The sequence below is a fragment of the Petaurus breviceps genome, unplaced genomic scaffold, assembly GCF_028583685.1.
Source record: "Petaurus breviceps papuanus isolate PSGF00001 unplaced genomic scaffold, PetGlider_PUasm1.0 191, whole genome shotgun sequence".
In the NCBI taxonomy this organism is placed as follows: domain Eukaryota; kingdom Metazoa; phylum Chordata; class Mammalia; order Diprotodontia; family Petauridae; genus Petaurus; species Petaurus breviceps.
Window position 1 is genome coordinate 146,031 of NW_027185811.1, and position 16,345 is coordinate 162,375.

Below are 16,345 nucleotides of genomic sequence, written 5' to 3' on the forward strand. Positions count from 1 at the left end.
TCAAGGGAGATTGGAGGAGAGAACAAGGAAGAAACTTCTGGCAGGAACCATGAGGCCCAGCCCAGCTAAATTTGGAGAGGCTTAGGGGAAACTGCAATCTGGTTCTGTGGAGGGAAGACCCATACAATACAACCACAGATCCTTGAATTATTAGAATAGAATACCTGTACCACCTACCTAGGGTTGAGGCCCCAGGATGCACTTCAGTAAGCTAGAAAAGAAGCCAATAGTAACATCTCGCTTTTTATCTTCCTGCCAGAAGTTTCTTCCTTGTTCTCTCCTCCAATCTCCCTTGAGACAGGGAGTGCAAGTAATGCTACCATTCCCATTTAACTCCCTCCTTCTGTGAGAACTGAGTAAATATAATGTATATTAAATGCTTAGTAAACATTAAGTGGCTATGTAAGGCAAGCCATTGTTTCTCTGTAGCTCTTTCTTTTTCAGGAAGACTTCTATGATGTACTTCAATATAAAAAGGGTATGGTGAAATAACTGGAAAGTTCCTAGCAACGAGGACAGGGAATGGCCTTGAAAAATGAAATATGAAGAATGGTTGGAGGAACTGGGGATTTTTAATCTAGGGAAGATTAGGGCTTTTAGGGGGTGGGGGAGAGGAATGATAGCTATCTTCAAGTATCTGAAGGGCTGTCATTTGGAACAGGGGTCTGACTTTCTCTTCTTGGTCCCAGAGGGCAGAATTAGAAGCAGGGGATGGAAACTGCAGAAGCTACTTTAGACATTTCTAAGTTAGGAAAGAGTAGAATGTGCTGTCTAGAGAAGAAGTGTATTTTCCTTCAGATTTATTCTTTTATAAATCACCCAATTATGCTATGTCCTTTTAGCACATCTGTGCACAATCAGGTGGATTCCTCTGTTCAGTCTCTCTCATCAAACTGGGAATTCTCAAAGGAAGGAACATGTCTTCATTTCCCAATGAACTCTCTTCAGTATACCAGAAACCTCAGGAGAGAGGACTGGGATTGGGTGGGAGGGGAAAGACAAGGTTGGAAAATATTCAGAATTCTTTGTGTTACCCATGATACTCTGGTTATGAACCCTAGAGACTGGAAATAGGCCAGGAGTAGGGTTAGGAGTTGGAAACTGCTTTCTGCCACTTTGGATTAAGGATGCTATCCATTGTCATGGAGTCAGTAAACTTGGGTCCCAGGCCCATCTTTTCCTTGGGTCCTTAAGGAACCCAAACAGCTTTTTTTGTTGTCATTCTCCTACTCCTTAAGTCCTCACTACACTCTAAGTCAAGTGAGAGGGGAATTTGGTCACTCTGGGGCTCTGAATGGGTAATCAGAAGGTTCCAATGCTGGATTCCAGATTGCTTTGGTCCCTGGCTGCTTCAATTTCTTGTTAGGAGCTTGGCAGAGGAGGGCCTTAGAAAACAGCTGGGTCACCAGTTCCACCAAGAATGAGGGGTTGGGTCCTGTGTTGCATGGCATTTTTCTATGGCATCCAATCCAGGGAAGCAGTGACAGCTGGTGGGCAGCTGGGTGGGTTGGGAGCTGTTGTTTTTTTCTTTGGCCCTCCTAAGGCCAAAGACTTCCATGGGAGAGAGATTGTGTGTGATAGTCTCTGAAAGGGGAAACATGATAAATTCCACCCAATCTAGAGGGACCTAAGAATCTTGGCCCTGGAACTTAATTTCCTTTTCCTTCCGTCCTCTAAGCCCAATGGAGGGCATAGTGGCAGATGTCAGGGCTGCTTAGTAATCTCCAGTAAGGGTCATCTTCTGGCATTCCTCCTAAATACCCAATCCTTACTTATATCTCTCCTCCCCCATTTTGGGAGTGAATACTGGGGAGAGATTTGGGAGTCTACCCAAAGATGTCACCTTCTAAAGAAGTCAGTATAGTAGAAACACAATGGTCATTTGATCATGTTCTCCTCATAGTAATTCTCCCTTCCCCCAAACATCCAAGTAAGGACAGCCCTGTCCTCAAACTCAGGCTCTCAGTTCATTCCTTCAGCTGCTTCTCCACTCCTTTTAGGCCCACCTGTTCATGTCATTACTTAACTTGTTCCTTTTCTCCCTCCAAGCTATCATCTGCCTGGTATGTTCTTAGCCCATCATCTAATCATTAACAATAGTTCCTGAAAAGTTTAGATCATATGGAGCTGGAAGGGACCCCAGAGGTTATTTAGTCTAACCTCATTTTGCAGATAAGAAAATTAAAACCCTAGGAGAGGAAGCAGATTGCCAAGTCCATACAGGTAGTGACAGATGTGGAATTTGAACTCAGGTCCTTCACCTCCAAAGCGAGAGTTACCATATTGCCCCACCACTCCCTACGGAGCTTTCTCAGACTGATGCAAGGTGAATCATCTAACTTTGTCCAGCTCTACCATCTGGCCACAGAACACTCGAGGCCATTTGACCTCACCATGGTAAACATGTAGAGTTCCCTGATGAGGAGTATCTTACTGCTTATTCCTGGATTAATTCAAGGTGTCTTGTATTTTAAGTCTGGAAGGACTTTGTCTTTAGCTATGTCACCTCTGAGTCAGTATCAAACTGTGAGCCCCCCCCCACCCCATAGGGCAGAATCATACCTTTCAGAACTGTATTGTGCTCTAATAGGGGTTAATTTTAGATGATTTTGATGAGTCCAAAAGACTCATGATAGAAAATGCTATCCACATCCAGAGAAAGAATTATGGATATGATTGCAAATTGAAGCCTATTTTCTTTTTGTTTTCTTTCTCTTGGTTTTCCCTTTCGTTCTGATTCTTCTTTCACAGCATTGACTAATATGGGATACCGTAATACATGTATGGCCTATATCAGATTGCATGCCATCTTGGGGAGGGGGGAGGAAAAATTTGGAATTCAAATCTTATAAAGTGAATGTTGAGAACTAAGAATAAATTTTTTAAAACCCCAAACCCATTTTTTTGATGGTTAACTCTGCACACCTCCCCCCTCCCCAATCTATATTGCTTGGCTTTTTGTGATTTCTTGAATTTGGCTGAAAAAGTTAGGCGGCCCAGTGCATAAAGTGCTTGGCCTGGGCTCAGGAGGACCTGAGTTCATATCTGAGCTCAACCACTTACTAGCTGTGTGACTCTGGGTTTGCCTTGCTTTCCTCATCTGTAAAATAGGGACACAGTGAAGAAGTAAATGGCAAATTAGTACAGTATCTTTGCCACAAAAATCCCCAGGACAAGTTCATGGGGTCACAAAGAGTCAGACATGACAACAGAGAAGCAGCTTGGATGTTATCTGCGTGTCCCAGTCTGCATTTCCTCCTCTTTCTAAAATCCCCTTTGGTACCTAAGCCAAGATTCTGCATCTGGTCTCACCCTAATGTCTATAAAGTTTAGGACGTCAGGATCCCAAGTAAATGGGACTATCCAAGGACATCCTTGCTCCACTCCAACATCCCACTTCAAGGATCCAAAGAAGTGTTTCAAGAAAGAGCTTGTTTGTAATGGGTTTTGTGTTCCTTTGTTTTCTCAAAAGGGTGTGAGGAAATGTGGACCTGAAAATAAAACTGAATTAAAAAAAAAATACACGCTTTGGAGTCAGAAAACCATTCACCTATGTGGCCTTGGTAAAATTATTTAAGCTCAAATCTCTTTTCTCATCTTCAACTTCCCTCCACCCTCTTTCATTTGTCTTTTGGTAAATCCATCATTTACGTTATTAGCTTTCTGTCGATGTGTAGTTTCTTTTGAGAAATGTCAAAGGGCAACCTAAATGTCTTATATTTGAGATAGGTGGCCCCCTGGTTAGTTTTCAAATTCAGGTTTCAATAGTTATTTGCAAAAGCATGCAGGCTCCTAGCAGGTGCTTAAGGATTTGTGGGCATGATAAATACTTGGTGAATTTCTTGGTACAGTAATTATTCCAGCAGAGGCTAGGGGACCACGATCCAGGGACCTTTCGCTTTGGGAAGAATGCTGGTCCACACCAGAAGTGTCTAACATGACTGTGGCCCACAATACTCCCAAGTGTGGTCTGAACCAGGTTAAAATCTACATTTTATATACATTCTTTATTTGAATGTGTTAATGTATGAAAAAACAGAAACATTTAACATCGTGGTTTCCTAAGTCAACATGGGACCTACAGGGATCCTTATGTACTGTTTGGTTGCGGGTTTCTGTTTTGAGTTTTATACCACTACTCTAGAGGACCTCAAGTCTCTTTCAAATAAAAAGAAATCATGACTGACTCCAGCCCATCCAGGGATGGCAATACATGGGTTAAAAAGGCAGGCAACTTAAGCACTGAACTCTGATGCTTAGTGTATAGAAGGGGAATGGAAAGCACCAGGATACCCATTTCTTATGCCCAGGGGAATATGATGGAAAATTGAGGAATGGAGTAGATTCATGTATTCCTTTCTAAATCCCAGGTAAAGGGCCTAAGGGAAATAAGGACTTAGGAAGGGTAAGCCTGGTTTGAATGGGAAGATAAAAATATGGGGTGTGTATAGCAGTATCCTTTGTGAAAAGACATCAAAAGAGCACAAAGTTGGTCCGATGAAAGGACTTGCTAAGCATAGGCTTAAGGAATAAATCTACCACAAGGGTCCAATTTTAATAATGTATTCAAATGTGGAATACAACCTGGGGAATCTTCACCCATAAGTTTCCCAGATGACTGGAAGCAATTAGGTTTGGAGTTGTGAGGGAGAGATCATAGTTTTAAAGTTAGGACTTTCAAGACCATCCGATCCAACTCTCTCATTTTGGAGATAAGGAAACTGAGGCCCTGAGAGGTAAAGGACTCACCAAAATCATGTGGGGTAGTATGTGACTGAAATGGGATTTGAAACTAAGTCCTCTAACTCCAAACTCCTTGGAGTCACCATATTATAATGGAAGGAACACCTGAGACTTGCAAATGATCAACATCCATATGAGAAAGTGCTCCAAGATAATGAGAAATGCAAAATCAGACAAGTTTTTACCTCACATTCAAACTGGCAGAGATGATGAAAAATGGAAAGAATCAATACTGGAAGGGATATGAGAATTGAGGCACATTAACACACTGCTGATAAGAGTTGGGAATTGGTCCAATTATTCTGGAAATTGGTTTGGAACCATCTGAGAAGGAATCAAAGTATGCACACCCACTGACCCATTAATCTCCCTCTGAAGTATATACTAGTCATATACTATACATAACAAAAATTCATGTAACACGTTCTATGGTAGCATAAAAAAAAGGACATAAAGTGTCCATCAGTTAAGAAATAGGTGAACTGCAATATGTGAATGTGGTAAGCCAAGGTTCTATTATGGGAAGAGGGAGAACCTCCACCAGGAAATGACAATAGTATTTTGTTGTTTTTTCTTTCCCTTTCTTTTTTGAAACTAAGAGTACCTGGCTTGGAATTAGAAGCCCTGATTTATAAGTCTCAGGTCTGCCAGTATTCATGAGCTTTGTGACACAGGTAAGTGATTCCAGTTCTATGGACCCATTTCCTCATTTGTAAAGAGAGAGTTGACACTGAGCTCTTATCTCATGGTGTACTGGGATGTATACAATCCTTGAAGCTGTCCAATTTCACCATGGTGAATATCTAATGTTTAATGCAGGCCACCCAGCAGGGAGAATATTAATTTGTCAAACCCACAACTGGACTCACTGCTCTAGGCTCTCTAAACTAGGGATGGAGAGGAGAAATGACATTAACTTACAACCAAAGAGAAGTCTACAAATACACTCATCCAACCCAGGCAACTTTCCACAAATTTGTTTGGGAGATGCTTTTCTTGTTTTAGGTAATTATACAGGGAGAAAAAACAAACAAGCTAGGAAACAGAAGTCCTTAGTCTGACTGTTTGCTGCTGGTGTTCCCTGCCCCGGACAAAAGGTTCTCTCCTTTAAATGGAAGGGTCAGGAAGGTCAGTGAGGCCCAATACACAATATTAGCAGGTCCTCTGGACTTGTGATTACTATGTCTTCTTACTCTGCATACTGAACAGCAAAGTACTGTGACTTGAGAAATGTCTATCTTACCACAGGGCTGGGGGAAAAGTGACTGTGGAAGCTTAACAAACTGGTTCTTTCCAAGCTACAGAGTCAATTCTGGAACCACTGTTTAATCCTACATGCATATGATTGAGAGCAAATGAAAAGCCCTGTGAATAAAACATTTTAATAATGTACAGCAGAAATCGGACAGGCTTGTTCTTATATTAAAACAAAAGATTTCCTATATTACAATTTATTTACATTTGCATACTGAAGAGGTAAAGTGTCTAAGTGGCTATTTTACAGTCCTTTCTAATAAAATGTACAAAATAACAAACAAGTACCGAGGAGCCGTTCTGGGGCTTGATGGCGACGTAAGAACGGACTTGAACTTGGTCTGTGAATCGAGGATCCAAAGGTGCAGGGCAATCCTATGGATCAAGGCTAGCCTTGGTTGATCCAAGGACACAACTTCAGTCCCTCCCTCATTCTCAGGTGGAGTTTTAGTGGGGTTGCCCCAAACAGCTGCCACATTCTTCCCCTGAGGTGGCTGAACTCTGGAGATGGTGAGCAAAATGAAATGACTAGGGGAGCTGGTTAAGTGCTTTAGGATCCACTTGGATGTCACTGGTTGGAGAAAGGGATTCAGACAGACCTTGAAGGCTAGCTAGCTATAAATGGGGACTTAGGAGTCTTAAATTCCTATCATTATCCTTGGCTTCCAGCTCCCAAAGCTCTGCTATAGGGAGGGTCAACTGGAGGCCAGAAGGGGGTAAACTGACGACACTAATGACAAAGTTAAGTGCTAAAAGATTTGTCTTTGGCCAAATGGCCTCAAGTGTTTAGGGAATGGGGAGAAATTCCATAATGCAAGAAAAGAAGTAACACAACAGAAACATAAATATGAGAAGGAAAAAGAGGGGTTTATGGTAGTCACCCTAATGCTCTAATGGGGAAAGGGTCTACCTCCTCCACACATTCCAGTCTTGGCTTTGGCCTGCTGGGAGGGAGGGGGATGGGATTCTACTAGTCAGCAAAGGCAAAGAGATTTCCCCTTGGAAGTAAGGGGATGAAAGGAAGGGAGGGAAGACCTTTGCATGAATGTAGCCTACTGAGACTGGTAACTCTTAAAGTAATCCTGCTGGCATTTAGTCTGGGATGCTGGGTCCCAGGTCCAACCTGAGGCTTGGATCACTAAGCTAATCTTGGTCACACATCTCACCTTTGGTATCTTTGCTGCTGTCTTCTCTTTGCTCCATGGTCTTCCATGGCATACAGGTGCTGTAGAAAGTGGGCACTGGGCACTTAATACGTGCTGCTGACTGGCTCTGGGCCAGTTTGAGGGATGAGAAGCTAAAGGATTCCAGCAATGGCTAGGGCTTTTTCAAATATGAGCAGTAACCTCTGGCTCCAAAAGCTCTCAAAGCCAAGCGTCTTTCTGTCCCAAAGTCGCCACTCCACAAAATCAGTCTGTTCAGTCGGCATGTAAGGTCCACCTCCTGGCTCAGGAGAGGGTGTAACCAGTCATGTGACCAGCTGGAGTGGGGGTAGAGGGTGTGGTACTGAAGAGAAGGGAAGGAGGATTGGACCCCAAAGCAGGGAGGAAGTTCTCAATGCTGAGTACAGGCTCAGGTACACAAACAAACAGTTCCAGTGTGATTAAGCTGTGTGCATTTGATTGGATGGTTTCTCTTTTTCAGTGATTTCTTTAAGAACAAACAGGTTGAGAGGTAATCACACACAGAGAGGTTTTTCTTTTACAAACAATTAACAATATTAAAAAAAGTTAAAATCCAGACCCTCCCAATAACAATAACAACAAAAAAAAAATCAAACCACTCCAGTCAAAAGTTATGGCTTCAGAGTTATTATATACGGAAGAGACGCAGGCCAAATCACCACCCACAACCTTGCTTCTAGACTTCATTAAATGCTATGCTCAGATTAAATAAAAAGGGTCCTGTCAAACTATTTCCTGTCTTTACGAGGGGCCCCTGAAATGGATGCAAATCTCTCATCTGTCCTCCACCTTGATCAAATAACCCAGTAAAACAAAACCCATGCAGTACCCTCCCTTCCCTCCCCCCACCCCCAAAACTAACCCAGCCACCACCAAAAAACATACACTGCTGTTTCCAGGATCTAGGATACAAAAGGAGGATGGGGTACTCCAATCTGATTCTAAAGTTCTGGGTCTTTACATACCACAGCTAATTCTTAGTGCTGTGAAAGATAAAATTCCTGGTCTGGCTGAGATTTCAGTTGCCACTGGCCACAGTAATACCTCCCTCACCCCTACTCCCTAGTCCTTCACACCCCACTCAAGATTCCCTTCCCACCCTCCATCTGCCCCATATTTTGACCTCAAATTTTCTCCCCACCCACAGGCAACTGTGTGGCACCAAGCAAAAATGGCCAATCTGTGCCAGCTTTGGTTCCGAAGTCAGAAGTAGAAGAGTGGAGTGAGGCAGGGCAGTCAGTTGTAAGGGAAAAAGGAAGAGTCCCTAGGCAGAAAGGGTCAACCAGTGAAGGGGGCTAGTCCAGGGAAGGAGAGACAGAGGCCTCCCTGGGAAGCCTGGAGAAACAATATTTTGCTCACTACTGAATAAAGAGGCACCAGCACACTGAGACTGAAAGACAACTGACTGCAACCCAGACTTGCACATGCACAGTAAGCTCAAGCAGTTAAGTGCGTACTGACACACACACACAGACACACAGACACATACACACACACGTGTAAGGGCATGGCATGGACCCGGCACAGGGAGAGACGCCTTTGCACATGCACACACAGTGAGAACGGACACAACAGGCAGCCTCTTCCATCTCCGTGGATGATTCCTCCAGACGTTCGTGCATTTGGCTCCAAGATGCCCCTGGGAGGGAGCGTCACCTCGGCTCCTCGTGGCCATTTCTGTGGGCTGTGCGCAGGCTCCCACAAGAGAACTCTACAGCAGCTTGGTGATGGCAGCCCAGCTCTGCTTTTTCCCGGCCCTTTTCCAAGCTGTCTCTGTAACAGTTCCCAGCCAGACAACCAGAGGTACTGGGGTTTAGCTTTCCACTAGAAGAAAGCTATAAGCTTGTCGTTGAGTCCTCGGCACCATAGCTCGCCAGTCTCCATGCCATTAGGAGGTGAACATAAAAAGGTATGCATCTCAAACCCCAAATGGGTGAGAGCGTCTCTCCCAGGCTCTTTCCCTCCTGTGCGCCAGGCTAGCCTGGAACACAGGGCTGGGCAGAAACGAGAGGTAGGCCTCCATTACCCTCTAGCATGGCAGGTTTTCTGTGTGGTTCTGGATGCCCAGAGCTGCATGTGGACGGGGCAGGGAAGGGACTAGATCTTCACATCTTCCTGCACACTGAGTTGTGAAAGAGTCTTCTTAATGCGCAGGGCAGTCAGGCGTGCTGCGCCATTGGCGTACCAGCACTCTCGCATCATCTTCCCCATCACCCGTAATGCCTGGGGGAAGAAGAGATCACAGAATATTCCAACTGTCACCGTGTCCTCCTCAATACAGTGCCGCGGTAAGAGTCAGTCTTCTCTTACCACTTCTCACTCCACCAGTGAAGCTGGGGAAAGCTATATCCTGGATCCTAAAGGTTCAATAGGAACCTTCTCATGCCCATAGTAAATGTGTGTGTGTGTGTGTGTGTGTGTGTGTGTGCATGTATATCTATATATGTGTGTGCATATACATATATAATATACACACATACATATACTATATATAAGTTGAATGATATAAAATATCAAATCATCTAAAACATTTCTTTTTAGCTTTGGAATAAATTAAATATTATGAAGTTTAAAATGGATTCACCTAATTTTGTTTTGCTTAGGCTAACATTAAAATGAATGTGAAGTCCCATGCCACAATCTAGGAGAAAGGAAACAACAGCCTAGAAACATTCTAGCAAGTGGGGGGATGTCACTTGGGATTAAAAAAATTCACAAAGTATATTCTACATTGTAGCTAATTATCCTGACTGAGGCAACTGTTTAAAATTAGACTGAGTCTGATGTTAAAGGATTATTCAGAACTAAGCTATGGCCTGCTGCTTTAGGTGGGGAATAGAAGCCGGAGGTGGCAGAGGTCCTGACTCCCCTGCCTGACTGGGGAAGTACTTGTTTTCCCAAGTAATGCAATAGGAACGAATGGTCCAAAATGCAAGCCAAGCTGAAGAAGCTTCTTAGCTTCAGAAATATCCACGACAGCAAGGATTCTTAACCTCTTTTAGGGGGCCTGTGAACTATATCGCAAATTTGTTTTAAAAACTATTTTGATAACTGTATTTCAGCATAATTGGTCTCCTTTGTAATCCTATGTACTTTATTTTGTGTTATTTTATTTTAAAGATATTATTCCAAAAAGGCCTCCACAAATTTTACCAGACTACCTAAGGGGTCCAAGATACAAAAACAAAGTCAAGAATTTATGTACTTGAGGTCTATTCTTAAAATGGACAAAGAGATGCTATTTGGGTCTGGTCATTTATTCCCTGGATTTCCCCAAATGGTAATAATAATAATAATACTAAGAAGAACAGATGCCACTTACATAGCACTTTAAGATTTATATATTTTATCTTCATTTCAATCTTCCAAAAATCCTGGGAGGGGGGTCACCACAGGCATTATATTATTGGCCCAGTCAGTGAGACCCTGAGGTTATGTGCGCACTATTTCCCCACTTAAGATGAAGGACTCTCGTCTGTATTCAGTATCCCAGTTATATCATTGCTCACACACTGCAGGAAGTTAGGGACTCCTCACTCACTTTGCAAATCAACTTTTTAAAATGTTTCCAGTTAAAAAACTTTTGTTGCTATACCACTGGTTTTTTTTTTCACCTTCATTTTCAAATATGGCATATCACTACCAAGATAACCATTCTCTTCAGCAAAAAAAGAGGAAAAAAAGCAGTCCAGCAGAGCCAAAGGATCCACCAGCTGTGTGTGCCTGTGTGTTCAGCAGTGCACACCTTTAGCCTCTACCTCTGCAAAGGACGGAGGAAGAGCTGTTCTCTGGGACCGAGTCTGCTCATTCTAAGCACAGTTTTCAGTTTTGTTTGTTGTGGTCACTGGATATTTTGTTTTCCCGGTTCTATTCCCTCCTCTCTGTATTAGCTCACATAAGCTGTCCCAGGCTTTTCTGAAATCTTTACTGTTATCATTTCATATGGCACAGTGATACTCCATTACATTCGTGCATCACACTTTATGCAATCATCCCCCAATCCATGGGTATCTACTCTATTGACAGCTCTTTGCTACTACAAAGAACTTTATGAAAATGAGCTGGATTGCACAATGAGAATGTGAGTTCCTTGGGGGCAAGGGTTGTCATGCTTTCTGCCGGCATCCCTAGAATTTGGCACACAGTGTGTGCTTAGCAAATGCTTTACACTTTTCCAAATGGAACTTGGCTTTCTAATCTCATCAGTTGCTATGGATTCAATGATCACTTAAAGACAGATGATTCCAGGGTCTATCTATCCAGATGTCTGATTTCTTTCCTGAGCTGCAGTTACACAACCACCACTAACTTCTGAATATTTCCAAATGGATATCCCATGGCTATATTAAACTCAACATGTCCAAAACAGAATTCATCATCTTTACCCAGAAAGCCCTCCTCTTTCCCAATTTCCCCATCGCTGCTGAAATGAAGGTTAAAAAACCCAGTGGTATAGCAACAAAAAAACAACATCCTCCCAGTCACTCAGGCTCACAGTCCTTCACCCCATACATCCAATCCATCACAAAAATCTTCCCTCTGCCCACAGAGCCCCCTTAGGGCTATCACTACCTGTCACTGTATTGTTGGGATAGCCTTCTAACTGGCTTCCGTATCTCACTCCCATCCACCACTCTTTTAGCTGCCAAGGTTTATTCTTCTAAAGTTTAAGTATGGCCATGCTACCCCCACCCTGCTTTGGGCCCTTAAAAATCCTTCATAACCTGACCGTTCCTAGCTTTCCAATCTTCTACCTTCATCCTCTCCATGTAGTCTGTGATGCAGCTGTACTGGCCATCCAGGTCCCCCCCGCCCCCCACAAGAATGTCCTGCCTCTGTCACCCCCTTCTGGTTCCCTTGGCTTTCTTCCAGACTAGACTTTTGCCTCAGCTTTCACAGGAGGCTTTCCTTGTCCTCCCATCTATTCTGTATAATCTTTTGTGCACCTAGCTATTTAGATGCTGTCTCCTCTCCTGAAATGGGAGCTCATCAGGGCAGCAACCACTGCTCTGCCTTTACTTGTATTCCCAGTGTTGAGCACGTCACTGACACACAAGAGGCATTTAATAAATGCTTGCTGACTGGCTCCCTCTGCTCTCTGTCTCTTCTGTCTTGTCAATTCTCTTTTAGATTCCAAACTCCCCAAGAGTGGGAACTGTGTCTCCTCCTCTGTGATCTCTCTCTGCTTCCCCCTGTACAGTACCAGACTCAATCAGTTTTATGCTCACAGAATGCTCAGTATATATAGTACCAATAGGTCACTAAATAAGCTAGAGACTCTTATCCTCAGGTAAAGGAAGTTAACAGACAGGACAATAGAAGCAGCAGAGATCCTTACCTCATAACTTTGCCACCAGTTGGGGATGTTGGGCCGTAGCTTTTGGTCACATACTACCTTTCGCATTTCCTCAATGGAAGGGTCTGAGGGCACAAGATCGTAATATGGCAGCTGATATTCCTCATGGATTCCTGGGTAGAAGGAGAGATTTACCTGAGTTGTCAGCAAGAAAGTCGACTGACATTTCCTCAAAAATCAATGTAACAATTTAAGGAATTTCCTAGAAAAGCAGTAACAAAGCAACCCAGCAAGCTGATGTACTAAAGCTAGGGAGGGGACACAATTCTATGGGAAGTGTCTGGTGCCTTCACTGAGAAATGAAGAGGCAGCATGATAGAACCAAAGAGAACTTGTCCTGATTCTCAGGACACATAGGTTTGATTCCCAGATCTAATATAATATGACCCTGGATTAACTACCACCTCTCTGAACCTCAATTTCCTCATTTGTAAAATGGGAATCATATTTGGTACTACCTACCTCATAGGACTGTTGTTAAAACAAAGTGTTTTGTAAACCTTGAAGCACTAAGGTAGTATTATTATCTCAAACCATACACTATTTTAGTATATCCTTAGCCCAGTCTTACAGATGAAATATGGCACAATGAGCTTTTCCACAGTCACACTTTTGCAGAGAATTATAAAAGCAACTTATAAAAAAAATTCTAATAATGAGTTATCTTTACAAATATCTGCACCAGTGCACCTCTCTAACCTATTGCTGTTCTGGTACTATGAAAGTCATTTGTGACTTACAATTATAGATCACTACTTCCAGAATAGAAAAGCTTAAAGATGCAGAACACAAGTGGGGAGAGGCTTCTGCTGAAAGCCTGGAAGAAGGGAGGGTGCAGGGAAAGGGCTGCACATCCTAGGGCAGAGAAGGCTTCTCAGGTCCTTTCTTTATTCATTAGCTCTTTTTTACTCTTTCACTCTCCTTATGAATGGCACCGAGATATGCAAAAACTATTGCTTAGAGGTAAAAAAAAAATGAGTATGCAATACTGGATCCAGGGAAAATGTTTAACAGAATACTATGCCACACTCACCCAGAATAATCCCTAAATTTCACAGGTAGCTGTGGCCTAATAAAGACAAGGTTGTAAAGACAATGGCCTAATAAGAGAATTCCAGTAGGAAGCTAACAAAGTCTGCTAGAGAACCCTGGATGCAAGAATCTCATCCCTTTGGTGAGAACTGGAAGCATGATTCTCACTCCCAAATCATACATCCTGAGAAGAAAGTTGTTTAAAGGGAGCGGTCACATCTAATCAACTACAGCTAAACTAAGAGTTGTTCTGGAATTTTGGGGGAAGAAACCAAAAGGCAGCGGTACCTCCTGAATTGCATCTTCGGGCAATCTCCCAATACACCAACCCTAAGGCATAAATATCAGCACACTTGAAGGAATCAAAGTGCTTCATGTTGATGGTTTCGTCCAGCACTTCAGGGGCCATATATCTGAAATGGTAATGGAAAAGAACATGATTTCTGGAAAAATACAGCTAATATACTTCTCTACTTAGTAACAGTCAATTTGATGATTTTTTTCTTTTCAAATAAAGGTACTTTTCAAGGACTCTTTGGATAATGGAGGGAAGGACACTATTATTATCTCCATTTTCACAGGATTATAAAGGTTCTGAATAATCAATTCCTGAATTTTTTTTAAAACACCAATATATTTTGGATTTAATTTTGGTCTTTTCACCATGGAGTTTTGTAAACTTTTATTAAGGAGCCACTCTCAGTGTAGAGAATATTAGATCTCAGGCCTCAGACTGTGAAAACACTGATGTGGGTACTACTATGCAGATACAGCTGCAATGATTCAGGGTAGGATGGCAGGAGAAGGAAGAATTGGCATAAAATAAAATAAAAGTCACATTATACTACTTGCTGTATCCCTAGCCCTGAGCTTTCTAACCTCCATGCCTTTGCTCACACTGTTCCTTCTGTCTGAACTGCCCTCTTATATTCAGATATATGGTACTGTGCAGCTGGATAACTGATATTTTCTTTGAAAAAAAATTGATCCATTTCATTTTTATACCACAGATACTTAGCCCCCCAGCCCCACTCCCTACAAAATACAACTGTCAACAGGAAAGAGGGATACAAAGAACACCTTCAACTCAGATAATATGGTGCTACTGACTAGAGTTTTGTAGCTTTGAGATGTAATTTATGTTGAATTAATTAATTGAATTTACACTTACTTTTGTTGTATATAGCATGCCTTTCTCCACCTATATGTATATTCTGTCTCTTCAACTAGATTTTCAGTTTTCTAAGGGCAGGACCCACATTTTCCCCCTATATTTTATTTCTCTCTTTTTGATGAAGCTCCTCAGAGAGGAGACCATTCAAAGCATACTGTTTGTTAAGTCTAAAGCCATGTTTTTCTCCATACCTCTTGGTCCCCACCCTTTGATTTGGGGCGATGTCAATAGTATCAGTGCTCGAATCATGACGCACAGCAAGGCCCAAGTCAGCGATTGCACACATTCCATTTTTCTTCACCAAGATGTTCTTTGATTTCAAGTCTCTATGTGCAATTCCAGGCTTCCCTGGCAAAGAAAATAGGGTCTCTTAATAGGACAAAGCCAGCACTGTTGGTTAAGTTCTACCTGATCAGGCCAAGAGGGAGTTCTCTGGCATGTAAATGTCAAGAATAGGACCAAGACCTAACAGATGACTCGTGCTTCTTTCTGGTAAGGGTTGGACTACACGAGCCTTTGAGCTCCCTTCCAATTCTTAAATTCTATAAATTTGTCCATTGTCAAGGCCAGCAGTGGCTGTCTCCCTGATTATCAACTGAGCCGTAAGAGAAGACACCAGTCAGACTGCAAAAGACTAGGGTTTTCTGGCAAGTTTACGGGATAATACAGAATCATAGCTCAAGGTCTGTGTTTACCTTCTTCATCAAGTATTCTTAGATTAGCAGTATCCAACCTACCAACATATTCCCAACCTAGCTTTCCCGCTTGACACATTTAAATAATTACTTCATGGGTTCTCTACTGATTGCATGTTCATCAGTCTCATCGACATCATTAGATTATAAGTTCCTACCCTTTAATAGGCTTCCTAGAGGATTACTACACATGAGACCATTCGATAAATATTTGCTGACAGATCACAAACTCTTACTACCTAATGATAGGTAACTAAATAGCTAAGCTATTTGATTATCTGAGGGCAGGTCTAAACAGAAGTAAAAGAAAATCAAATCTTTGCCTACTTCATACTAGGCATAAGGTTTACACAGTCCAGGTTATAATGAGAGGCAAGATTAATTCTTTTGGTAGGTGCTACTTACTTAGCAGTGTACAATTTTAGGTTGGGGATAAAAATCAGGAAGATACAGTCCTTTCAAGAACTACCTAACTTCTTTCCTCCTTGGTTGTGGCCACTTACCCTGGGTACCTACAATCTCCATGTGCAGGTGTGCCAACCCACTAGCAGCAGACAAGGCCAGCTTAATCATCCCCTCGATAGTCACTGTATACCGGTTAAGGTAATCAAACAAGGAACCATGTTCGTGATAATCAGAAACAAGCCACAGCTGGGTCCAAGTACCATTATCTGCAGGTAGAACCAAGGAAGGATTTTTAGAAAGTCATAGCTACTGGCAGAGAATGGGACAGAAAAGGAAATATATGAGAAACGGGAGAGAGATTAATTTTATTAGTTTTCAAAATTTACAGATTCCTTCCACATTTTTCAGTTACCTGCACTATAAAAATCACCTTGCCAGTTAAATGGAGGATAAATTGGAGTGAGGAAAAGACAAGGTGGGAAGCCAGTTAGTCAGTCAATCA

At 42.4% G+C, this 16,345-nt stretch overlaps 1 protein-coding gene across 2 annotated transcripts in view; it reads right to left on the reverse strand.

Moving 5' to 3' along the window:
* Nucleotides 1-6,106: 6,106 nt before the first annotated feature.
* The window catches only part of ACVR1B (activin A receptor type 1B), a 43,844-nt gene continuing 33,605 nt past the window's right edge, over nucleotides 6,107-16,345 (reverse strand). The window contains exons 5-9 of one of the 2 annotated variants that reach the window (XM_069092520.1): nucleotides 15,942-16,109; nucleotides 14,935-15,091; nucleotides 13,858-13,982; nucleotides 12,520-12,650; nucleotides 6,107-9,404 (exon numbers count right to left, since the gene is read on the reverse strand). In XM_069092520.1, coding sequence (XP_068948621.1) covers nucleotides 9,279-9,404; nucleotides 12,520-12,650; nucleotides 13,858-13,982; nucleotides 14,935-15,091; nucleotides 15,942-16,109 — 707 coding nt within the window. In that variant the 3' untranslated portion in view covers nucleotides 6,107-9,278. The remainder of the gene's footprint in view (nucleotides 9,405-12,519; nucleotides 12,651-13,857; nucleotides 13,983-14,934; nucleotides 15,092-15,941; nucleotides 16,110-16,345) is intronic. The other variant, XM_069092521.1, reaches the window with a different exon arrangement.